Source organism: Zingiber officinale, chromosome 2B (genome assembly GCF_018446385.1).
Source record: "Zingiber officinale cultivar Zhangliang chromosome 2B, Zo_v1.1, whole genome shotgun sequence".
Lineage (NCBI taxonomy): Eukaryota > Viridiplantae > Streptophyta > Magnoliopsida > Zingiberales > Zingiberaceae > Zingiber > Zingiber officinale.
The window spans coordinates 5313887-5338932 of record NC_055989.1 but is presented as its reverse complement, the minus strand read 5'-3'; the positions used below and the strand labels follow the sequence as shown (position 1 = coordinate 5338932).

General features: G+C 38.8%; 4 protein-coding genes across 7 annotated transcripts; 2 read left to right on the top strand and 2 right to left on the bottom strand.

Annotated features, from left to right (window-relative positions):
- Nucleotides 1-6334: 6334 nt before the first annotated feature.
- Nucleotides 6335-9194, bottom strand: LOC122045176 (heparanase-like protein 2). 3 transcript variants are annotated; one of them, XM_042605283.1, is made up of 10 exons: nt 8996-9194; nt 8543-8883; nt 8404-8440; nt 8137-8317; nt 7914-8062; nt 7600-7833; nt 7333-7525; nt 7138-7263; nt 6956-7055; nt 6335-6889 (listed from the first exon to the last, which is right to left on the bottom strand). In XM_042605283.1, exons 2-10 carry the CDS (start codon nt 8747-8749, stop codon nt 6500-6502), a joined length of 1617 nt encoding a protein of 538 aa, XP_042461217.1. In that variant the 5' UTR covers nt 8750-8883; nt 8996-9194; the 3' UTR covers nt 6335-6499. The 3 variants fall into 3 exon arrangements, with proteins under 3 accessions (XP_042461217.1, XP_042461216.1, XP_042461218.1); XM_042605282.1 differs by having other exon boundaries at nt 8543-8778; XM_042605284.1 differs by lacking the exon at nt 8996-9194 and adding an exon at nt 8900-8982 and having other exon boundaries at nt 8543-8778.
- Nucleotides 9195-9825: 631 nt separating this feature from the next.
- On the top strand, nt 9826-12321 carry LOC122048115 (probable WRKY transcription factor 3; the record flags this gene model as incomplete). The annotated part of the gene is made up of 4 exons (XM_042609720.1): nt 9826-10485; nt 10844-11517; nt 11601-11756; nt 11916-12321. Coding segments are annotated over 4 exons (1770 nt in total), but the record flags the coding sequence as incomplete, so codon positions are not given.
- A 1694-nt stretch (nt 12322-14015) lies between these two features.
- LOC122045173 (protein IMPAIRED IN BABA-INDUCED STERILITY 1-like) lies at nt 14016-20621 on the top strand. Of its 2 annotated transcripts, XM_042605277.1 has the most exons (10): nt 14016-14576; nt 14979-15263; nt 15353-15670; nt 16080-16307; nt 17073-17170; nt 17864-17972; nt 18117-18417; nt 18511-18641; nt 18723-18852; nt 20568-20621. In XM_042605277.1, the coding sequence occupies exons 1-10, from the start codon at nt 14232-14234 to the stop codon at nt 20585-20587; spliced, it is 1965 nt and encodes a 654-aa protein (XP_042461211.1). In that variant the 5' UTR covers nt 14016-14231; the 3' UTR covers nt 20588-20621. The 2 variants fall into 2 exon arrangements, with proteins under 2 accessions (XP_042461211.1, XP_042461210.1); XM_042605276.1 differs by having other exon boundaries at nt 18117-18641.
- Nucleotides 20622-20926: 305 nt separating this feature from the next.
- On the bottom strand, nt 20927-23853 carry LOC122045172 (probable receptor-like protein kinase At5g61350). The gene has a single exon (XM_042605275.1). It carries the CDS (start codon nt 23715-23717, stop codon nt 21168-21170), a length of 2550 nt encoding a protein of 849 aa, XP_042461209.1. The 5' UTR covers nt 23718-23853; the 3' UTR covers nt 20927-21167.
- Nucleotides 23854-25046: the final 1193 nt, after the last annotated feature.

Below are 25046 nucleotides of genomic sequence, written 5' to 3'. Positions count from 1 at the left end.
TTTAAATAACTTCACATATAGAAGAAAAAAGTACAATATTATGAAAAAATCCGTACAATAATATTAAAACAGTTTACTAATAAATACCGTGACAATTACGTTACGTTCTTCGATTAATCTCTATACATTTCACTTTGATTCACTCACCTAAACTAGGTGCATTCTTGTTAGATTCTTCATATTTTCTCAATCTGTCATGATACAATATCATTTATGTATTTTCCATTTTATGTTAATCATTACCGTATGTTGCCACTTCTATCAAATGAGATCTATCTACTGTGATATATGAAAGGAAATAACATTTTTCCACTGTAAATTTTAACATCTTCCATGAGTTTTCCTTTTTTGTTTTGTAACGTGGAAAATAAAATCCACATCTCCTCATTTGATCAATCCAATCGAGATAATTGAACATTTTGGAATGTCAATTTGTCATGACTTTGAAATCCACCCAAGAACGCTAATGACTAAAATAACGCAGTGACGGACGAAGGTCCTGGAAAGAAGCGAATCAGATCCAAAAACACTTACTAGATGCATCCTAGCACAATAATCCACAGTCGACGATCTTTGCATTCCAATCATCAGCGAAAACATAGAAATAGAACAAAGCTGCTTATGAAATAGAAATATCTAGAGATAACGAAGGATCAGACCTCCGCTAAGCTCCTGCGGACCTGTCTGAGCACGACCTTGTCGAGGCTGTTCATGCCCTTGCGGATCCTATCGGTGGCTTCTCCTCCGCCATCGCCCAAAACCCATAACCTAGCGAACGCCAGCACCCTTCTCCTCCACCCTGCTAGCTTCTCTCTCACAGTCGCACTCAGCCGCACGTAAACCCTCGCACTGGAAGGAAGATTGGTGAAGAGTTCCAGAGAAAGTAACAAGGAGATGAATTAACGAAAAGGAAGATGGACAGCTTGCAGAGTTAATTACGGGAAGAGGGAGGTCGACGATTAGTGGTCCGAATTTTTTTTTCAAATTTCGTCGGCAAGGGGGGGGGGGGGGACCGCCGACGCCGCCCCCGGATATGCCCCTGTAAGGAAGTTTAATAGATTTATTAAATCTAATAAATTCATGTCGCGGGCGAAAAAGGGCTTTCGGAGTAAAAGGAAGATTCGATGCTACAACTTCCAAGAAGAAGGGCACGTTAAGGATACGACTACCCCAAACTGAAAAAGGAGAAAGACAAGGGCAAAAGACCAACAAGATCGAAACTCAAGAATTTAAAGGCAACATGGGATGAATCTTCGTCCTCCAAGTCTGAGATCGAAGCCTACACCGGACTATCTCTATTGGCCGACCACCAAGAAGAAGATGAAAGCAGTTCAAAGATGAGTATTGATGAAAGGGAGGATCTTCAAAAGAAAGCTGAAAGGAAAAGGAAACATCAAAACACGATATAAGTACGTGTCTTACCTCCTGAAAAGTTATTTCAATTTATTAAGGTACTTTCCGAGGATTTAGTAAAATTAGAAAGAGAAAATACTAAGATAAAACTAATCTTAGTTAATTCATGCCCTATAATAATGTATGATAATTTAATAATGGAAAATGATAAACTGAAAACACGAATAGAAAAAAATAGAAAATGGCTATGTATGTTTGAATTCGAATGACTGTCAAAAATCAAAATTTACAAATAATAATAGAATCAACTGGTACATTAGAAATCACCAAGGACAAATTAAGAAAATCCTTAAAAATTATGTACCTCCTAAATTTTTAGTAAATCCATTAGATAGGAATCTATATTGGATTCCAAAATCCTTCTTTAATTAAATTTCTAAATTTTTAATTATTATGATAAATTAAGGTGGTTTTAATTAGAAAAATATTTTCTTTTTAATTTGTTTATTCAAATTTTATATTCAAAATTTTTATATTTATAGAATAATATATAGTATTCTGTTAAAGATTTTTTTCCATGAAGTTATTTTCTATGAAGTTATCAACAAAAATTATATTTTAAAATTTAAAATTATTTTATAGACTTATTTTAAAAAAATATATATTTTTCTGGGATAAAACATAACATTCTCTATCCATACAAATAGTTTCAAATTTTTTTGAATAATGTCTGAATTATTAAAAATTATTTTATAAAAATTTAATTTTTATTATTAAAAATTCAAGAAAACAAAAATTTAGAAACTTTAATTTTTTTTAATATTCAACAATCTATTTTTTTATATCCATAAAATATTAGAAGAATTTTCAGAGTTGAACATTTTTTTAAGAATTATTTTTGTAAAATTAGTTGTTCTGATAAAATAAATCAATTTCGTTCGTTAAAATAACTTTTTTTCCTTTGAAAATTTTTCTACTGATGAATAATATTCTATTTATATTTGACAAAAAGTTTCAAAAAATTTTAAAATAGATGACTAATTTATAAATTATTTTTGTCAAAACAGGCGATTAATTAGTAAAAATAACATGTGTTTGAAAATAAATTTGAAATTGTAAGTACCCCTAGAATATTTTTTTCAAATGTGTTTAACTGTTTATTATATTTTTCTCTTATTTTTTATGTGATCAAAGGGGAAGAAATATGCACAAGTTAAGAGGAAGTAATACGAACATTATTTGTACGAATTTATTCGTACTTGCCTATTATTCTAATTGCAAGTTCTTAGTACTTTATGTTTAACCCTAACTTGAACTTAGGTTGATACATATCAAAAAGTGAGAGATTGTTAGTACCTCATGGTTGTTTTGATGTGGTCAACCAAGTTGAGTTAAATCCTGTTGTTTTGATCCTTGTGTCTAAGTGTGTAGAAGTTTAAGAACACAAGAAGTTGACGGAAGATGCAACTAGCAAGAAGGATGGCATGGGAAAGGAGCCGACGAGTTTGGTGCATCCGAGGGACTAAATACTGCGAAAGAGTACACCGGTGGACGAGAAGGACATGTGCAGCGTTTGAGAGACGAAAAGTTGGGAAGGAAGCCTACTCAAGGAGAAGGTTGTGTTGAAGCAATCCCAATGGTCCGTGTGACCATGTGTTTTAATGTTTAGGCAAAGGGTTTAAGTTAGGTTCACCCTTGTATTTGATATATGTATATGAGTGTACAGGTTTACATGATACACATATGACTCAGCTTGATGGCTTCGGGTTCGGTGAAGGATGGAGCATCCGAGGGGCCGTGGACAAGGCAACAAGGATAAGGGTTGAGGGAAGCGACTTTAAGGCATACGTGAATGATGACATTGGGGGCGAGCCGTGGGCTTGAATGCATCCAAGGGACGAGAGCCAAAGGAAGTTGGCTTGAATGCAAGAGGTCAAAGCTGCGAAGAAAAGTCAAGTGAGTCGTGAGGGTCCAAGTGTTGAGAAAAATGTACTAAAAAAGGGAAACCATAAGTTTAGGGTTGTACCAGTCTACTGGTACTAAGACCAGTCGACTGGAGTAGAGCACAGAGAGTTTTTATGCCCGAACGACAGGGACCAGTCGACTGGTGTTGACACTAGTTGACTGGTAAAGAGCCGTTGAAGAGTTGTTGGCCAGGCACCAATTGATTGGTGCAAGGACCAGTTGACTGGTAACGGTAAAACAGCCTTGCTGTTTCTTCCAAGCTCTATATACTGGAGCTTGGGATGGCTGGCCAAAGTTGACGAAATTGGACTTTGTTAAAGTCTAATTAGAGTCTCTAAGCCTACGTTGCAATCTGTGTGTTCTTGGTTGAGTTGTGGCGAGGTTTCTCCGCTAACAAGGAGGATTGTGTTAGTCGGAGTTTCCGGGGACTAATCCACTGACGAATAGGGATCGTCCACCTTACGGACAACCATGGAGTAGGAGCCCTTGATGGAAGGTGCCTTGGACCTCTTTGGAGGCACCTTTAAGTTGTGGATAACTTTTTCCAAGGGCTATAAAAAGACCCTTGGACCTAAGAAATTAATGAACAACTCTAGTATTTATTTCCTAGTTCTTTTCTGAGCATTCAACGAGTGTAAGAGACTTCTTTGCCTTCAATGAAGGAGATTTTTAGTATTTTTTCATTTGCCTTGGATTAACATCCACCTAGGTTGTAACCAAGTCAATTCTTCTGCTTCTTTTATTTTGTAGTTATTTAATTAACTTGTGCGATTGCTACTAATCTGAGTTAAGAGATTGAGAAAAGTTTCTTTTTATATTTGATAGGCAATCCCCCCCCCCCCTCTCTTGCTGGCCCACTGTTCCAATAATTTTAACACCTCTGGAGAATCTAAAATATGCAATGGATGGTACCGTTGGACTCCTTGCAGTCTCAAAAATCCACAGGACCTGAAATGAGTCAAATAGGACTTGTCTATGTCCAACAGTGGGTTTAATTTGGTCAAAATCCATTGATCGACTTAGAGACTATATTACAACTATTTTAGGTCTTGTGGATTTCTAAGGTTGCAAGGAGTTCATCGACACAATTCATTACATATTTTGGCTTCTCCGGATGTGTTAAAATGTTATTGAAAGAATTAGCCAAACTCTAACCCCATGAGCTTGATATGAATGTGTTTATGATTTAGCTAATTTTTTTGATAAAATTTTAACACCTCCAGAAAAATTGAAATATGCAATGAATGAAACCGTTGGACTCCTTGCAACCTCAGAAATCCACAGGACTTGAAATGATTGTAATCTAAGATCTATAGGTTAATTAGTGGGTTTTGACCAAAATCTACGAATGGATCTAGACATGTCTGATTGGATCCATTTCAAGTTCTGTGGATTTTTGAGGATGCAATGAGTCCAATCGTGTTGTCCATTGCATATTTTGAATTTTCTAGAGGTGTTAAAATTTTATCAAAAAATTAGCAAAATTGTAACCACGTGGGCCTTATATGAATCATATCAAACCTAACGTAAGCTTGATATGAATGAATTTATATACTTTAGCTGATTTTTTTAATAAAATTTAGCACCTCTAGAGAAGTCAAAATATGCAATGGATGATATTGTTGGACTTCTTGCAATCTCAAAAATCTACAGGATCCAAAATGGTTGTAATTTGAGGTCTCTAAGTCGATTAGTGAATTTTGACCAAAACTCACTGATGAACCTACCAGGTCTGATTGGACCCATTCCAAATCCTGTAGATTTCTAAGACTGAAAGAAGTTCAATGGTGTCGTCCATTGCATATTTCAACTTCTCCGAAGGTATTAAAACTTTATCAGAAAAATCAGCTAAATCCTAACCCTCGTGGGCCTAGTCTAAAATCATATCATGTCCACGTTAGACTTGATATGAAATCATATCATGCCCATGTTATGCATGCATGCATCTAAAAGAGAGAGGAAAGAGAAGAGAGGAGAGAAAAGAGAAGAGATGTTGCAGACATATGAGAGAGGAAAGAGTAGAGAAATTGTAAAAGAGTAGCGAAATTGTATGCATCAAAGAGAGGAAAGAGAAGAGAGAAATGATTGAGAGGTAGAACAGGAAGAGTAGTAAATTGAGTGCGTCCTTTAGTAAATAACAAAATATAATATATCTTTTGGTCAATTCGTAAACTTGAGTGCTCCCTTTGATAACTTATGGAAGATTTTTTCTTAGGAGGGATATTTTAATAAATTCCAGATGATTTACTTTGACAAAAATTGAAAAAACATCTCTTTTTCTCTAAATCCTTAAAGGAGCCTCTCATTTTATTTTTTTTAAAGAAGAACATCCCGCTCTACTAGTAAGATGTGTATAATTATCCAACCACTCTCTAATATTATTTTTATTGGTATCTCCCACTTAATTTTTAAATCGATCGGACACATTATAGTAGTTATAAAATCATAATTATTACTTATATGAGATCAGTTATGATTTTATAATTGTTACAATGTGAATATTAAGTGAGCATGTCGAATCCGTATTATAACATCTACAACTTCATAGCTGTGACAACATGAATATTAAGTGAATAGGTCAAATTAGCATTATAATAGGTAGAAAACCATAATTGTTATAATATGAATTTTTTAAATAGTTTAAATATACATCGTAACTATTACTAAATTATACATGCTACAACATAAATATTTTTAAATTAATTAAATATATATTTTAACGGTTATGAAATCATAATTACTATAACATAAATATTTTTAAATAGATTAGTATGCATTATAATATATATTGTAGCTAAATAGTTTTCAATAAACTAAGTATATATGGTAGTCATTATGATTTTATAACTGCTATAACATTTATACCAGCTATAAAATCATAGATTATAGCAGCCGTAAAATTATAACGGCTACAAAGTATCCAACCGGATCAAAATTTAAACGGTAAATAACAATTCTGAACAAGGTTACAAAGTATTAAAAGATAGTTAAGTAATTGTACAGATGTGAGACACCTGAAAAGCAAAAATAAAAATGGATCGTCCTTTTATGATTTGAAAAAAAAGGGTACCTTCTGGACTTTTGCCCATTATTATATACTGTTAAAATTTTCTATGCACTTACATGTACTTTCTTTGATCCCTAAACATATCAATTATATACACCTTTTACTTGACCAAACTCATGAACTACAAGCTTGAGCTTCAAAGTTGGGGAAGACCACAAATGCAATAGACAAAGGATCAACCTTTACGGGGGAGTTGGCCGGAGCATAAACAGGAACCAGTTGTGGAATTTCTCCATCGACAAGCTCCAACGGATTGCCATTCAACAGCACAGTTTGGCTCAAACAATTTCCATCAGCTCCAGTTAAATGATACTCCTCTCTGTGCACTGATTCATCTGATGCTTTCCTCCCAATCCAGGAGACTGTTCTCTTTAGAGTGCGGATGAAGACATTGTCCCACTGAATGCCGCCTCCTTCGGCAAGAAGGACGTTGAGATCGTTTCGAACGGTCACACTGAACTTGATGGATGTGCTCAGGTTGATCAGGAGCAGAGTTATGCCTGACTGTATGAATCAACAAGTCATGGATTAGAATCACATGAAGACACACATAGCATTTGATGTCCATACCTTTCGTTTCGCGCAAAGCGCATAAGCTCGCAAATAAGATGAGCCACTCATATCAATAGAAAGAACTCCCTTCCCCATTAGCCGGTGCCACAACAATGCACTGTGAAAATGAGAGGATTAGTATGGCAATTTGAGGGAGTAGGACTACAACTTAGTTTGTAACTTGTGTTTGGATGCCTTGCCTGTAGTAATCAGGATTTGGGACGAAAGTGTTTGTGTCAAGGAGCCCGTAGTTTCCGCCGATCAAGGTCTGTCTACAATAAACCTTGGTGTTGTACTTGGATGCCATACCAAGTTGATCCAAGTACCTGAGTTTCATCAAACAGTTTTAGTCTGAAAGACAATTGAGATTGGACATCAAAGAAAGATCAAGTTACCAAAAGCTATAGAGAAATTTGTTTGATACTTGACGATTTCCACTGTTGTATGCACCACCTGCTTCACCAACCCAAGCTCTGGACCATGGTCCATGTCTTTCTATAGTCAGTTGGAGGTTTCGGAATTTATCGGTTGCCGTCTGACTCAAGTACCAGGGGTTCAATATTTTGCTTTCAATATGGGAGTCATCACCTACAGACACAATCAAAGTGATTGAACACTAGTTGTAAATTTTGTTTAATCACTTGATTTGTTCCTATACTCACCTCCACCAAGATTGTACACATGATGTGTCAATGCATCGACGACTCCTAAACCTGAATCCTGAAGAAGCTGAGCATACCACTGCTGATCAAAGAATCCTCCAGGGGCAACAAGAATTGGCTTTGTATGCGAATCTCGATATAACTCCTTGAGAAGGGCTTTAAGTTCAATCACATCTTGTGCATATTGTTCAGCACTGACCCTTGCTCCAACACCTCTTCCACTCAATTCATTCCCTGATGCATCAAGCATGTTGTGTTCCTGGTTTAGTAGATGAATCTTCATCCTAGAAAGATAGAGCAACGCGAGGACCTACCGAATTCCCATGAATCAACCTGATATCCTTTCGAAATCGTGTACTCGATGAACTCACGAGAATTCGTGGAGTTCCAATTGCCTACCCACATTCCATTGTCGAGACTATCCCTTCCGTTTAGCGCATTCAAACCAAATGTGATAATTGCACTGCAATCAAAAGGATCCATAACCACACTATTTGTTATCTATCTTAATATCAGCATGGAGAAACTAAAACTCACCCTCCCTTCTCAAATAGAAGATTTAGCTCATCCCACCTTGCGAGGCTCAAGCACCCTTGAGAGAAACCAAACAAACCAGTCGACTTCGAAAAAGGAAGACATGGAGACTCCAAACTAGGGACTCCATACACCACTTTGTCTTGCAATGAGCCTCCAATGCGTATTCGCAAAGGATCGAAAGCTGATTTTGTTAACAAACAACCACAATTAACTAGGCAAACTAATATCAATCTGAAAAGGGCTAATCAGTAGGGAGAAAGCTCTTGCCTTGGATGGCTTTAGCTAGGAATGGATGAGTCAAGTTCTGAGGAATGAAGCATGAAAAGGAGAGAAAAGAAACTCACTTATTACTTAAGAAAAAAGTTGTTCTTGCTAATTAGAGCTGTGTTTCTGAAAGGAAAATTACCAGATTGAGAACTGAAGCTTGTCCCCAAGGACACTGATTATAGTTGCATTTCTCAGGAGGCCACCAATCAAGAGTCGCACACACAAAACTGTCATCAACCTCAGCTAATAAATCAGATCCCCTAACTATTACTGTAATATCTGGCGATTCATCGGCTGAAATTCCAGTGATGAGGAAGAGGGCAGATAGCAGAAACTGAAGTATCATTCCTCAGCCTTCAAGCTTTGACTGATAATCTACAACCAAAGAGGAAAAGCAAAGCAGCAGGCATGAATTCGTCGAGACCAGTTCATAATCACACCAGAAGAAAAGGAAAGGAAACGGAGTAGATCTGACGTCAACTGAAGAACAAGATACATGAATAAGAAAGAGTCAAAATATAATTTCGATGACTGTAGACTTCCAATATCGATGACCTGCCATTGGTGAAGGATAAAGGAAGGCACCACTTACAATTCGTCAATGGTTAGAAGAGCTCTGGAAGGATGTCTGCTTCAGCAAGTGGCAAGATGGAGACATGGTCGATGTGCTCCAGCTCTCCTTTTGTTTGAGAAGGAACGGCATCCTGTTGAGTGGTGACTGAAGAACACCAAGCGATCTAGAATCTAGATGACTTGTGGTCATTCCAATTTCCAATGTGGAATGGTCAAACAAATCTCTCTTCTTTTTTCTTTAATTTGTCAATAATTATTGTGGAGGAGCAGATTGACTAAATAAATAAAATTGAGTAAAAAAATAGTTTCATATTAAAAGTTGTGTTGCATAATTTACAGATTGCAATTCAAGCAAGGAACCAATAGCAAATAAACCGACAAAGGAGTTCATGACAAGTTACCCTTTTCTTTATTCTATAAACTCCTTAAACAATAATAATTAGTGAAGATATAATCAGCAAGGTGATGCCGATGGAGAGGCTGCAAACAAAAAGTAAATGGTTTTCATGTAAAATAAAAAGCTGGCCTCCTCGTGGAATGCCTTGAATTATAGTGCAAATTGTTTATTGCTCAAAAATCATTTAATAGCTTTAGTGAGAGTTGACCTGAGTTATGTTGCGCATGACTGGATCTTTGTTTAGCATATTCATCCAGCTTGTCGGCATGCTTTTGTACCCAATTAAGGATATACTTGAGTTATATAGATTAGTCTGAAAAATTTGTAAGCTTTATTTTAAAAAGATTGTACCTTGATCTCCAAGCAAAAAGAAGGATGTGTTTGCTTGATTTGGTTTGTAAAAGGTACGAGTTGAGTTGAGTCGGATTGAGTTCTTATTGACCGTGTCTTAATTCCTTAGATTATTCAAAGTCAACGGGGTTGACCTGACGCCGGCGAGACTTTTAACGGGACGAGGGAGAAGGCTGGGTTCGACGATACCCTTCCCCTCGAGGATTTCAACTCCAACTGTCAATCTGCCATCGAAGAATGGAAGGGCTCCGGAGTCGCAACCGTTAGACGACCGCTTCGGTCGAAGAATTAAAGCCAAAAGGCAAGTTTTTTTTTTGGTTTCCCGCTCCGCCGCCACTGTGGAGCCCGGAGGAGGGGCGCAGCGGCCGAGGCCGCCGCAGCCGCCTCGGCCGGCAGTGACCCTCCCTTCGCGCACCGCCATAGAGAGCCTCTTTCGCCCGGTGGATTTCAGTCCCGGCCTGTCGAGCCTCTTGGCGGAACCCGAGCTGGACTACGGCGCCTCCTTCTCCCAGCTCCTCGCAGGCGCCATAGGGCCCTCCGCGGCTGCGTCGGCGTCGGCGCCCAGAAGGGTAGGGGAGGAGGAGGAGGAGGATTCGATGAATGGGGAGTCAAAGAGAGGCGGAAAGGAGGTGGCTTTGAGCTTGGGGCGGAGCCGGCCGGCCAGTCTCATGTTGAACCAGACGCCGGCGATCACATTTCCGGCGGGAATCAGCCCGTCGAGTTTGTTCCAGTCGCCCCTGTCACTGTACTCGCAAAACCAGGTTTTGCCGATCGCTTCAAAATCCAATCTTTTTGTCTTCGCCATTATTTAGCTTGATGTTTAAGATCGATCCTTCGTTGCTTCCTGAAACAATCGTTGACTTTGGTGTTGGAAGATAAACTAGCAAAGTCACTCATATGACTTTTGACTTTCGCCATTAGACTTCTATCCTACAAATCTTTGAATAAAGAAAACAAAGCTGATCATTATTTGGTTTCTGATATTGTACTCTGTTGCCTTATCTTTTAAGGATACATCAGACGATTGATTCATTTGTACTCTGTTGCCTTATCAAATTTGTGTTGTTTCTAAGGCTTAAACTATTGGAATAGTGAAGAAAACAATGTGGATTTATGCAGGGACAATTCGAACTGAATCATGTTCAAGGCTCACATCTTCATCCTTTTCCTTATATTCCTCCAGAGTTTCGATCTACTACCCCGACGACAACGATAACATCGACGACATCCTCCTTGAGACAATTGTGTGTGCCACCATTCAACCTCTCTTCAATTCAGCAGATGCCATATCTGCCTCTGAGCACATACAATTCTTCTCCTCAACTTTCAAGCCTTCCTTTCGCTGACAAAAAACCACAAACTTCGAACCTCATTGCCGACAAACCGGCTGATGATGGCTACAATTGGCGAAAATACGGCCAGAAACAGGTGAAGGGCGGCGAGTACCCTCGGAGTTACTACAAATGTACTCATCCAAAGTGCCCGGTTAAGAAGAAGGTGGAGCGCTCTTTTGATGCACAAGTAACTGAAATAATCTACAAGGGGCAGCACAATCACCAACCACCCCAGCCAATTAGGCAGGGAAAGGAAGGTGGTGGATTGGCAAGTGATTTTAACCCTGAAACTTCTTTGCAAGGCTCAAGACAGAGTGAGGCTACATATAAGAGAGACCGAGAATCGGATTTTGGATCGATGGAACATCTATCAGATTCAAGTGATGATGAGCAAGATGAGGAGAGTTCAATGGGGAGAAGAGATGAGATGGATGAAATTGAGCCAGATTCAAAAAGAATGTAAGAATTCTCTTGCTTTGTTGTTTTGTATGTGCACAATTCTCCATTTCAAACACAAGGCAACCTGTTAATGTATTTTGCAGAAACATGAATCCGAGGAACATCAAAACAACATCCTACAAGACGATGACGGAGCCCAAAGTTATTGTTCAAACAACCAGTGAAGTTGATCTATTGGACGATGGTTATAGATGGAGAAAATATGGACAAAAGGTGGTCAAAGGAAATCCTCATCCCAGGTGATGATGATACTTCTTCTCTGAGTCAGTCACTTATGTTCTTGGTTATTAAATCTGTACTTTCATCATGAATTCCTTTGGTATTTCAGTTTGTTTTGCTTGATGTTTCTCTTGGAGTTTATTTCTGCAAAACAACTAAAATGTTGTTGAAAAATGCAGGAGCTACTACAAGTGCACTAACATTGGATGCAATGTAAGGAAACATATCGAAAGAGCTTCGTCGGATCCTAAAGCTGTGATAACGACATACGAAGGAAAGCATAACCATGATCTACCAGAAGCAAGAACTAGCAGTCACAACGTGATGAATGCTGGTGGTTCAACTTCAAGCAACACTCCTCCAAGTATTTTTCAGAACAATCCTCCTTCACTCAATAGAACAGTGGTTGAGCTGAAGAAAGAAGATGAAAGTGGCCATCTTTTCAACCTGAAGAAATGAACACCTCGGCTAATCATTCAAATAGCATAGAAGTTTGAAGACTTGGATTTGTTGTCCTAATTAATTGGTGGATTTGATAACATTGTCTGTGATTTTTGCAACCTGTAACTGAAAAAGTTGCATCTTTGCTGTGTTTGTTTGTGCCAAAGATTTCATGGCTCAGTTGAGGATACTTGTGGATAAGTATACCAAAATTTTCAGAATTTAATATGGAAATAATTTTATCAAACTACTATTATGCTACAGATGGATGAGAAGGGAGATTTGAGGAGAAGATAAAAAAATCACAACAAAGCTACTGTAGAGATTTCCTTTTATAAAAAATTAATTTAATATCATATTTAATCTTAGTCAAAAATTCAAAAAAATTATATTTTCTAATATTACCGATCTAAGGTATTTATAGAAATTTTTTTACTCGCAGTATTTTAATTCTAAAATCTAAGACTAAAGAGAATTCTAGATTTATAATTAATTAATAAGAAAAATTCTTAATAATACGTCATAACTGAGTCTAGAACTCTAGGTCCCTAATTGATTAATAAAAAAATTTCTAATAATACATTATAAACGAGTCTTGAATTTTAGATCTTTGATTGATGCGTTAGTGGAAATTACTAATAAAAATTATTTTTGTTGTAAAAAGAAAAAAAGATATTAACGTAATTTTATTTTAAGCTTCACCAAAATTAGTAAATAAAGAAAACAAATTCTTAATAAAATAGTAAGATCAGAGGATAATCCATCGGACAACTAAATAAATATTTATATAGACAAATCCTAACTCATAGTAGTCAAAACTGTCAAAAAATACTTTAATATCGTTAATCCAAGGTACTTATAGAAGCTTCTTTACACGCAATATTCCAATTATAAGATGTGACTAAAAAGAACTCTAGATTTATAATTGATTAATGAGAAAAATTCTCAATAATACACCGCAGCTGAGTCTAGAACTCTAGATCCCTAATGAATTAATGAGAAATTTTTTTAATAATATATCATAACTGAGTCTTGAACTTTAGATCTGTTAGTGGAAATTACTAATAAATCTTAAAACTATTTTCGATATAAAAAAAAATATTAACATAATTTTATTTTAAACTTCACCAAAATTAATTAGTAAATGAGACACATTTTTAATAAAATAATAAGATTAGAGGATAATTCATCAGACAATTAAATAAATATTTATATAGATAAATCTTTAACTCATAATAGTAAAAATTGTCAAAAAAAAAAAAAATTTAAATATAAATTTTTTTTATAAAATTATTAAAAATATTAAAATAGGTAATTGGAGGGAAAAAAAAATCTAAACGGTGTCTTTCGGATCTAATTTTTTATGATTATGAATTCCACCCATAATAAATATAGATCTATAAGTGAAAAGAAAATAAAGTTTAATTTCGATTCTCAAAAGTTATGAATTTTTAAAATTCGAAAGATTTTCTTGAACCGATCCTGCGTCAGAAACTCTTGCAACTAAAAGCTATTGATACTTCGATGATAAAGAAAATAATTACTTAAAAATATATCCTTGATTAAAAGCAGAAAATGTGCTCTTATTTATCTATATCGTTAAAAAAAACCCCTTTTAAAAATTATTGAAATTAATATTCTTTTTATTTCGAAATTAAAATGAATACAGTATGTATATATATATATATATATATATATATATATATATATATATATATATAGTGTAATATTAAAATTCTTTTTTTAAAAAGAAATGAATAAGAATAAATAAAACTCCAATATTTGGCATTTTCTGATGATTTTCCGCGTCTATTGTTTGTTTGGCTTCGGTGTCTTTTCCAGATTAAACGCGCGTGGGCGTGAGGTGGCTGCGAACGCAGCAGAGTTGGGGCGAGGCAGAATCGACAGATGAGAAAGATTTCGGTTTTCTTCTCTTGAATCCTTCTCTTATAACCTTCTCTTCTTCTTGATTTTTATCGGTTTCGATTCCTATTATTGGTGTTGTTGCTGATCCCCTTGATCCCTCGCCGGAGGCCGACGAGTAGTAGGCCGTGATGGGTTGTGCGGCCTCCAATAACGCAGCCCATGTTACGCCTACATTTGAGGGCTCCGGCGTGCTGGAGGACTTGGATAGCTCCGGGGAGTTCGAATTTGCGTCGTCGCTGTGGAACCGCCCTCGGCTTGAGAATGTTGAGTTGGGGGAACGAAGCGAGTCTGCGGAATCAGAGAAAATGAGCTCCGGCAATAGCTCTGTGAGCTTCCGCATGTGGAACATGAATCGACAAGCGGAAGCGGAGCAGATCGCCGCAGGATGGCCTGCGTGGCTGAGCAATGTGGCCGGAGAAGCCATTCATGGATGGGTGCCCCTCAAAGCTGACTCTTTTCAGAAATTAGAGAAGGTAATATCGTCTACTTACGATTTCCAATTCAATTGTGCTGTTCCCTTTTTTTTTTCCTTCTCTCGAAAAGGTAGACCAAATTTATCTAAGAATTCAGCAGAAAATATTATCATTTGTGATTGTATTCTTCGTCTGAGATGCCAACACATTGGTTTTATCAAATGATATCAAGAAAAGATTCGTGTAATGGATAATGTGGCCTCTACAATCATACAATTTTCTTATACCTACCTACATTATCTTCAGCTATGTCCTTATCTGCTTCTCTTTCTTCATCTTTGTCGTTATATTATTTTCTTTCCTGCTGAAAGATGACATTAATTGCTCTTTTATGCAAACGCTTCCTTTTCTTATTGCTTATTCTGCTATCATCTTATATTGCTAACTTCCAATGTTCCTAAGATTGGACAAGGTACATATAGCAGCGTTTTTAGAGCTCGTGAGGTTGATACAGGGAGAATTGTTGCCCTAAAGAAGGTGCGCTTCAACAATTTTGAGCCTGAGAGTGTTAGGTTTATGGCAAGGGAGATACAGATGCTCCGCAAGCTTGATCATCCAAATATCATCAAGCTGGAAGGCTTAATTACTTCCCGATTGTCATGCAGTATGTACCTTGTTTTTGAATATATGGAGCATGATCTTGCAGGGTTATCATCTTGTCCAGACATCAAACTCACTGACCCACAGGTTATGCACATTCTTTGAAACTATTTCGAATATAAAATTAACAAAAAAATATATCACAGGAGAAACTTGACCAAGGACATATTTTGTAGATCAAATGTTATATGCACCAGTTACTCTCTGGGCTTGAACATTGTCATTCACACAGTATTATACATCGTGATATCAAATGTGCAAACCTCTTAGTTAACAATGAGGGGATTCTAAAGATCGCTGATTTCGGTTTAGCTAACACTTGGAATCCTGGTACAAACCAGTCACTAACTACTCGAGTTATGACACTATGGTATCGTGCACCTGAGCTACTCCTAGGATCAACAAACTATGAGCCATCTGTAGATTTGTGGAGCATCGGATGTGTACTTGCAGAACTTTTTCTTGGCAAGCCTCTTTTACAAGGAAGAACTGAGGTGATTATCCTAGTATTATCTGGTAATATCTGCATGTTTATTCTCACTATGATGCTGTTATTAACCGTCCGACAAGAGTCAAGCCTTATTTAAATTTTCAATTATTGCACAATGATAATTCTAAGAGTCAGTACTTTAAATCATTGTCAATTCAGGGACATGTAAATATCAGAGTTTTAACATCTTTACTGTATTCAAGAAAATAATCGATACAGACCATAACTTGCCATCTTGTTTCTGCAGCATATAATTGATCTCTATCTGAATATTTCATCATGCTTAGGTCCATATGCAACTATAATAACATTGGAGGGAGGTCATAAATGGTGTTGATCTTTTTTTCGTTTTTGTTAAAGCTCACTCACTTTTTTTTGGTTTCAAATTCTTATAATACATATATTATATTCAGGTTGAGCAACTACATAAAATATTTAAGCTTTGTGGTTCTCCACCAGATGAATTTTGGAGGAATTCTGACCTGCCGCATGCAACAGTTTTCAAGCCGCAACAACTTTATGTAAATTGCATTAAAGAGACGTTTGAGTGTTTACCAGATGTTGCATTAAGGTTGTTGGAAACATTTTTATCTATTGTGCCCAATAAACGTGGCTCAGCTTCCTCTGCCCTTAGTTCTGAGGTAACACTACTGTACCAGTGATTTGCATTATAATAGTATCTTCTTATTATTCTACATATGAGACATTCAACATAAGGCTCTAATAATGGTTTACGGATGTATAGATAGATACTCCACATTGCTACTATTTACATCTAGAAGCAACTGATATATATATAGTACAACTCCTATATGACACTGTCACATCCACTTCATACCATTTTCCTATACTTAAATCTGTAAGAGGATGCCCATTGAAGTTACAGGAACCTAGAGGCATCTATGGGTGGTTCCATAGGGTAGAAAAAGTTGTTAGAAAGTTATCTAAATTCATCGTGCAAAAAGATTTAATTGCGGACTCAATAATCATCTCCTTACCATGAGTTTCATACTGTCACCATATTGAAGATTTTTCATTAATTTTTCTTTTAATGAAATTATGTTCTTGCGGTTCTGTTTTAGATGAGTTGAAAGAAAAAAAAAAATTGTATTGTTATTCTTTGGATTGAACTGTTACCCTACATATAAGACAAGCATAATACCCTATAACTAAATACCTAAGGTGGTAATAAACCTATACTGCACATAATTACAACTCTACCAACCCTTAATAAGATGCGTTCTGAAATGAGACATATACAACCAAATTCCTAAACAATTTTATCAAGCATTGATATTCCAACACTTGCATCATATTTTTCACTTGTCTTTTGGTGTTAGATGCACTATGAATGTTCTCTATACAATGTCAGTATTCAGGCTAATTGTTTTCTCAAACTTGTTCAGTATTTCAGGACTCAACCGTATGCATGTGAACCATCCAGCTTACCAAAATATGAGCCCAACAAAGAAATTGATAGAAAGTTCCGTGAGCAGTCATGTAGGTGAGTTCAAGTTCAATTATGTCATTTAAGTATTCACATTTGTAAGTGTTTTTTTTTTGTCTCAGACCATGAAGTTGGTGCCAGTATTCCTTTCAATCATTTCTTTATACGTAATATTTGATCCAAGTATTAGCTATACGTAAATCTCCCTTCAGTCATTCCCTTTAACTTGAAGTCGGTCAAAGTATTACCTACGGGGAAATATCCATCCAGTCATTTCTTTCTTACTCGATGGGACCCTCCTATGAGGCCTAGGACCCTGACTTGATAGCGGCTTTCCCTTATTGTTGGTTCCCAATTTGTTGATTTAAAGAAGGCATCCTAAAATTTATGTACATTTTATGGGGTTTTATTAATTCCCTTTTCATTGGTGTAAATCGTAATGTGTATTAAGTACTTAATTTAATTTGCCATATTCAGGTAATAGGAGAAACTAGCATCTGAATTTGAACTTAACTTTTTCCATGTGGAATTACTTTGATTATGTGCAACTTGCAAAGGTATTCAAGATCACTAGTCACAATCTGCAGAAAGATTTGATTATCCTGTTCATTTTCACATCAGAACAACCTTGTTTATATAATCTATACCAAAGAAAAACTTCACAAACACCAAATAGTTGGGATGTGCAGCTTGTTTATGCTTATTGTATCAAAGTCTTATTTGATATGTGGATTTCTCTATCACTTTCAGGGGGAGTATCAGTAGCAGATTACATCTAGAGAGGAAAAAAAAATCTTCAGCACAACAAAGTTCTTCACGTGGATCAAATAGTCTCTTTAAAACAGCAAAGCGTAAGGAGGTCTCTCTCTTTCTGTTTCTATGTGTTTGCATGTGTGCATGCCAATTAAATCCAGTGAATTTAAACATGACTGATTTCCAAAATGTGTGAAAGCAATTAACCATTTTTTGTATCATTCATTGCAAAACTTTTATGCTTCCACAGCGTTCAACAAATGCTCAAGGAATGAATAGAGGTAGCACCAAGCAAGAGATTCCTGTTGTAAATGGTGGCACACAATTACTGGTTGATTCACAGCTGATGTCAAATAATACATCCCAAGATGAGGGCTGGAAAATCAAGCAAACCTCTACAAAGCTTCCCTTCTCAGGTCCTATCCATGGATCTAACAGTTTTGCATGGACAAAGAAGACAAAAGGTCAAACAAACATGAAATCTCTTACAAAATCCATCTCTAGACAGGACAAATCTGGAACATTGGACCCATCAAATATTTCAAAGACAGGTATTTTCAAGTTGACTAATGCTGCAAGTGGAGATCTTGGTTCTGCACTTAATTCCAATTTGAAAGATCATAAATCCTATGAATCTATGAAAGATGAAATGCTGAAGCAGTGGATGCATCCAGAACATCAAGACCCAGTATATACTTTTGGCACTTTTCATACTCGTAATTTATCAGAAACAATTCTTCATGGACGAGACACAACACTATCACAAAAAATCTTGGTATTCGTGGATCTACTCTTAACAGTTTTTTGTATTCTACAACACCAGTTTATCTTGTATTTATTCTTTGACTACTTATAGGGAGGTCAAGATCAAGGACGAAAAATTGAGTTGTCCGGACCTCTACTTCAGGCACAAAAGGTTGATGAATTCCTAGAAAGGCATGAACAGCGTATTCAAAAAGCAATTAGAAAATCATGGTTTCAAAGAGGTAAAGTTTAATAATTCAAAGAGAATAGCTTACCCTCTTCAATGTTGGTCATTCTTTTTGTTGGCCATTCAATCTTTTTCCTATAAAAAGTGAGACTATCATGTGTTATGCACATAGTGGAGTCATATGCAATACATGAGTGGTGTGGCATGTCACATTGTACCTAGGAGCAAACCAATTTTTACAAGTGGGTGGATTTTCACCCTTGGTAGCTGTGTTATTTCCTAGGGCTCCAAAAAGTAGCTATGTATTACAGACTCAACCATGATAGCAAAATTTGTTGCGTAGTCATCCATAATAAAGGAAGTGGAATGAGTAGGGGTCCAATTATTGAATATTCCAATTTGACCTTAACCCGCAACTCTGGTATGTTTGCACCGTGATAGTTAAGCTACATTAGCTAGAACTTCTAATAGCGTCTTTCATAGAAACTTTAGACACGTTAAATTAAGAGATAGCTAGTTTGAGAAATTTAATTGGAGGGTAATATTACCATTGATTTTAAAAAATTACACCAAAATTTGGCAAGTCCACTAACAAAGCCTTGCAAAGAGTGAAATCACCATTTTAATTTGCCAAATGAGAGAACCTCAACATGATTCAAAAAATTTCATGTTTTGAGTTCTGTGAATGTGCATCTAATGGGTGAATGTAAGGGGTGAATCATTCTAAGTTAGAGGTGCTTGGGTACCCTAAAGAGTGAACTATTTCTCTTGATAAACGTGAGATTAGATGTCAAGTTTTAGTATGTATGGGAATAATTTTAATTTGATTTTGCAAATATGGAGTATGGACATTTCAAGGATTCACGGGAAAGGATGTGGACACATGGTCATAATAGTACCTGGTTGCATTTTGGGTATCTAACTTAAGAATCATCCTTTACATAAGTTAGTTCTAGTCGAACAAATGGAATAGTTAATGCAAGGAGTACCCACTACCCACTATGTAATTTTGTTTGATTTTGAGAGGATTTGCTTTAGCATATACTCAAGTCAGAAAACGTGTATGCCTTCTAATAAGAAGGATAGACAAGCTCATTGAAGGTTTAGAAACATATTTTTTTAATAGCTTATTTTATTTTGAGAATTGTGAGGGATTTTTGGAATTTTAATAATAAAAAATTATCTTCAAAAAGGCATGCAGAGAAACAAGAAATAGAAGAGTGTCTCCGAGCTTGTTAAAAGCTTATTCTAGGATTTTGAAGGATATCAAAGCATTTAAATAAGTTATGTCATGGATAAAGGTGTTGTTCATTGAGGTACCATGTGCTCACATTGTAGAGTTATATACAATGTAAATGGTAGATTCAACTCATGTACAATGTAGATGAGTGATGCACAACATTACATCTTGTTATCTACATACTTGCATCAAGTGCAATAAGGGCTAACGAAGTTCCCTCGTAGCACACATGGGTATTGAGGCATTTGTGACACACTGAGACGCAATAGGATGCTTTATTGGCACACTATGTCGATACACATTATCGCAAGTCATGTTTGATTCATTACTATAGTGAAAGTCACCGTCCACCGCTGCTCACACACAAGATGACTGGTCTGCCGAGCAATAGTTCAAATTCACTAATAGTTAGTTGAGTGGATAAACCATCATTTCTTTCCGCTGAATGAAAATCTACCAACATTGTGCCTTACATTACTATCTATGGTTCATTCAAGGAATTCTCTTATTTCAGTATTATTTCTAAGCAGGTCAAAAGCGCGGACAATAGAAATCTGTAAACCAAATCGACGTTCCCTTACAACTAAATGAGCGGCCCAGCACACCAGCAGAAGTACCTCAAAAGGTGTAAATAGCGCTTGAGTTCAGAGTGTTCATCATAGAAAGCAGACGAAGCAATATGCTGGTAATTTGGTCAATCTGATGAATACCGAAGTTTGTAATGTAAAAGGATTCATGTTTTCCTTTTCTGCAACAAATTTACTAGCAATTTAATCTGTATTTTTGTTTAAAGCAAAAAAACCAAAAAAAACTTGTAACCAAACTATTGCTGAGAATAAGCAGATGCAGAGATTCTGTAATGATGTGTTGTTGTATACAGTGTTTAAAGATCCAAGTTTTGTTATTGCGAATTGTTCAATAATGATTCTAAATGAGTTGAAACAAAAGATAAGAACACAAGCAACACAGTGCCTGATCATTTGGAAAATAAAGACAACCAGACAAGAAATAAATATGTAAATCAAGCAAATTACGTAGTGTTGATATTCACACAACAAAAACAAAAACAAAAACAAAGACCAAAAAAAGAATTCTTCTGCGTTCTTCGTGTAAAATCTGGTTAGAAGAGTTCACCTCCCTTGAAACAGTGGGCCAGCAATGGGGGCAGAGTTATCGTTGATCATGGCGTATCCTTCGTCTCCTTTGCTTAAGGAATCGGAGTCCTCCTTCTCTTGCCCTTCTTCGGGGTGTTCCATGATGGCGTCCTGCAGCTGCAACGCGTACTCGAGGTTCCAGAGGACGTCGCCCATGGTCGGCCGGTCGGCCCCGTGGTCGGCCAGGCACTTCTCCGCCGCCTCCACGTACTTCTTCAACGAGGCGGCGTTGATGGCGCCGGCCAAATGCGGGTCGATGATGCTCTCCAGCTGCCCCTTGCGGTGGCAGTGCATCGCCCACTCCGCTAGATTCACCTGCTCCCTCGGCAGCGCCGGGTTTATGGCCGGCCGCGCACAGAGCACCTCGAACAGCACCACCCCGAAGGAGTACACGTCCGATTTCTCCGTCAGTTGCTGCCGCCGAAAGTACTCCGGGTCCAGGTACCCGAAGCTGCCTTTCACGGCGGTGCTTACGTGCGTCTGCTCCAGCGACGGAGCCGCCTTCGACAGCCCAAAGTCGGCCATCTTCGCGACTAGGTTCTCGTCAAGCAGGATGTTGGTGGTCTTGACGTCGCGGTGGATGATGCCCTGCGAGGCGCCGGTGTGGAGGTAGTGAAGCCCCCTCGCGGCGCCGATGCAGATCTCCAGTCGCTGCTTCCACGAGAGCAGGCTCTTGGCGGCGTCCGCTCCGTAGAGGTGGTCGCGCAGAGGCCCGTTGGCCATAAACTCGTACACCAGGATCATCTCATTGTTCTCATCGCAGCAGCCGATGAGCGACACCAGGTGCCGGTGCCGGAGCTTGGACAGAAGCTGGATCTCTGTTTGGAACTCGTTGATCCCCTGAGACGACGACGGATTACCTCGCTTGATCGCCAGCTTCGTGCCGTCGTCCTGCGTGCCGAGGTAAACCTTCCCGAATCCGCCGACGCCCAGCACGGCCTTCTCGTCGAAGTTCTTGGTGGCCTCCCGTATCTCGGCGAAGGTGAAAATCCTACCCACGCCTATGCTGCCGGAGGAGAACACGCCGGAGTAGCCGCTCCTGCTCCTGTTTGATCCAAAGCGGCTCCGGAAGCTCCGGATCTTGCTGCTGCTGCTGCTTTTGCTCATGAAGCTCGACTGGCCCGCATGGAGCGGAAGGAACCACGGCGAGAAGCTGTTCTTCCTCTCCCATTCTTCCGGCCGCTTCCTAGACCGGTATAATGCCGCCGCCGCCGCCGCGGCCAAGGTTAACGCGCCCAACCCAAGCCCGACCCTTGATACCACCATCATCGCGACGCCCTTGGTGGACCCGTCGACCGCAAATTGCCCGTCCAAGCTCCCTGCCGCGTTGCTCATCTTCATGACCTCGAGGCCATTGAGTATGGCGTTGGGCGGGGCCCCGCCGGAGTCGGGAAGCGGCCCTACCTGCACGAGAAGGGTTCCGTTGGTGATGGTGGTGGCGTTGACCGCAAAGTCCTTGTAGTAGGCTATGGCGAGGCCGGAGGTCAGCGACGACAGGTCGAATGTTGAGGCGGCCAACAGCTCGTTGATGTACACGTTGAAGTAGAGCGAATTGAGGCTCTGGCTGACGATGTCGCAGAAGTGCAATCGAACAAGATATGAAAACGTCGCGTCGGCGGGCACCAGCCACGAGATGTTGAAGCTGGGATCCTCCGTGTTCGAGTTCGCCATCGCGTCGGCGCTGGCGTAGACGGTGCTCGGAGCGATCAGCGGCGTTACCGACCCGTCGTCGGCGTACCTCACTGCCTGGGTCGGCACTGCCACGCTCTGAGCGGCGGCGGGGACTTTCAGGAACGGGCCGTCGGGAAGCCACGTCCTCCCCAGCGTGTCATTCGCCGGTGAGATCGACGGCCCGCCGACGTTGAGTCGACAGACGACCTCGAGGTCCAACTCAGACACGCCGCGGAACTGAGCGGCAGGGGCGATGCCATGGGCGAAGTCAGCGATGAGGTTGTCCGGCGCCGAAACGACCTCTATGGCGTTGATGAAGGCAAGGGAGCCCTTCTTGGGGACGAAAACGAGGGAGACGCGGTCATCGGCGACGGCGAGTAGGTACTCCTTGACGACTGGGGACTCCGGGCTGAAGTCGTAGAGGAGAACTACTTCGTCGGTTTGGACGGCGAAAACAGAGGAGGTGAGGTTGTAGCCGGCGCAGGCGAAGGCGTAGAAGTAGAGGCGGAGCCAGTGGCGGCCAGGCTTGGAGACATCAAAGCTATAGGAAGAACGATCTGTGAAGACGCGGGCATTGAGGAACAACGGCAGAATCGGAGTAGCACCGACGCCGTCGCCGGCGGCAGAGACCATGATATCCCGATCGGTGGAAAGGAAGGACGTCGACTGGGGATCGGACCGGAAGACACGGCCATCGCCGAGCTGGGTGCTATTCGGGGAGCCGCAGTCGATCAGGTAGTTATCCGCCGGCGTGAACTTGACGGCCGTCGGCGCCGACTCCTGAGCTCCGCCACGGCCAAGGGAGAGGAGGAGCAGTAACAACGATGCGAGCTTCTCCGCCCCATGCGTCGACATAGGGCCTCAGTTAAGCAGCGGAAGCTCAACTGCCGCAGCAATGGCGTCCGCCGACGTGCATGGGGAGGAAGATCCACGGCGGAGATGGAAATGATCGAGAGAAGCCAGGCTTGGTTCAAAAACGAGAGCCCCACTTCCAGATCTCTGCTGCCAAACAAAACAAAATCTAATAATCTAAATCCAAATCTAGAAATTCCAGTCGATCGCCTCCCATCGACTCTGATTGGCGGAGAAGCGTGTTGGCTGGGTGAGGACGGAGAGGGAAGGGACCAAGGGCCCCGCGGGCATGATAAAGACGCGGACGCCGACGTGGGGGCGTCGAAACTGCCCCGCCGCGTTCCAGCTACGAGTGGGTCCATTGCTCGGGCCGGCCCCCACCCATCTCGTTTCTTGATGAATGTTTGCCTCGCGCTAGGGTTGGAGGTGGGTCCCCACTCGAGTAAATGGGACGCACGTCGATATCGTAACGAACATCCTCCTCCTCTCTCTCAAAAGCAATAATCAATATGTAAAATATTTTCCAAATGAAAAGGATCAGGCCGTTCATTATTTATTTATTTTTTAAATCTCTACCGGTCAGTTTCTTATAAAAGGATAAGTATTATATTATAATTATCCTATCGTCCTTATTAAATTTTGATCGGGCAATATAAATACGAGAAGTCTTTATTATAATTACTGGAAATATTATAGTTGCGATTCGAACGGTAGCCGTTATAATTTATAGTTGCCACCGTAATTGTTACCGTATGAATATTATTGGACCGAGTTATGATTTTATAATTGCTATTAGATGAATAAATAAATTTACATAACAATAACAAATAAACTGTAATTGTTGATGGGTAAGTTTTAATATGTATAATATGAGATAATAATTGGAATATAAAGTGATACTTTTCACCTAAATAATTTAGTATTATCATAAGATACAGATACATAAATCATAAGAGATATTTTATCATAACATACTGATCTTTTATATAGAGAAAGTCAAACATCTAATAATATATTTTATGTCCGTTAATAATTATCTTATCATATCTATCCAATGAGATATTTTAAATACGTTATAGGATATTATCATACCTATCAAATGCTTAATTGATCGGATAATTATATAAATATGATAAATATATATTATAGTAATTATAAAATTATAATTGTTACAAATATAATAACTTTTATAGTTTCATAATTGTTGAAATGTGATTCGAATTATAGCAGCTATAATTTGTAATTGATATCGTAACTATTACAATATAAATGTTATTGAATAGAGCACGTCTATGATTTCATAATTATTACAATATTAATATTTAATGAATA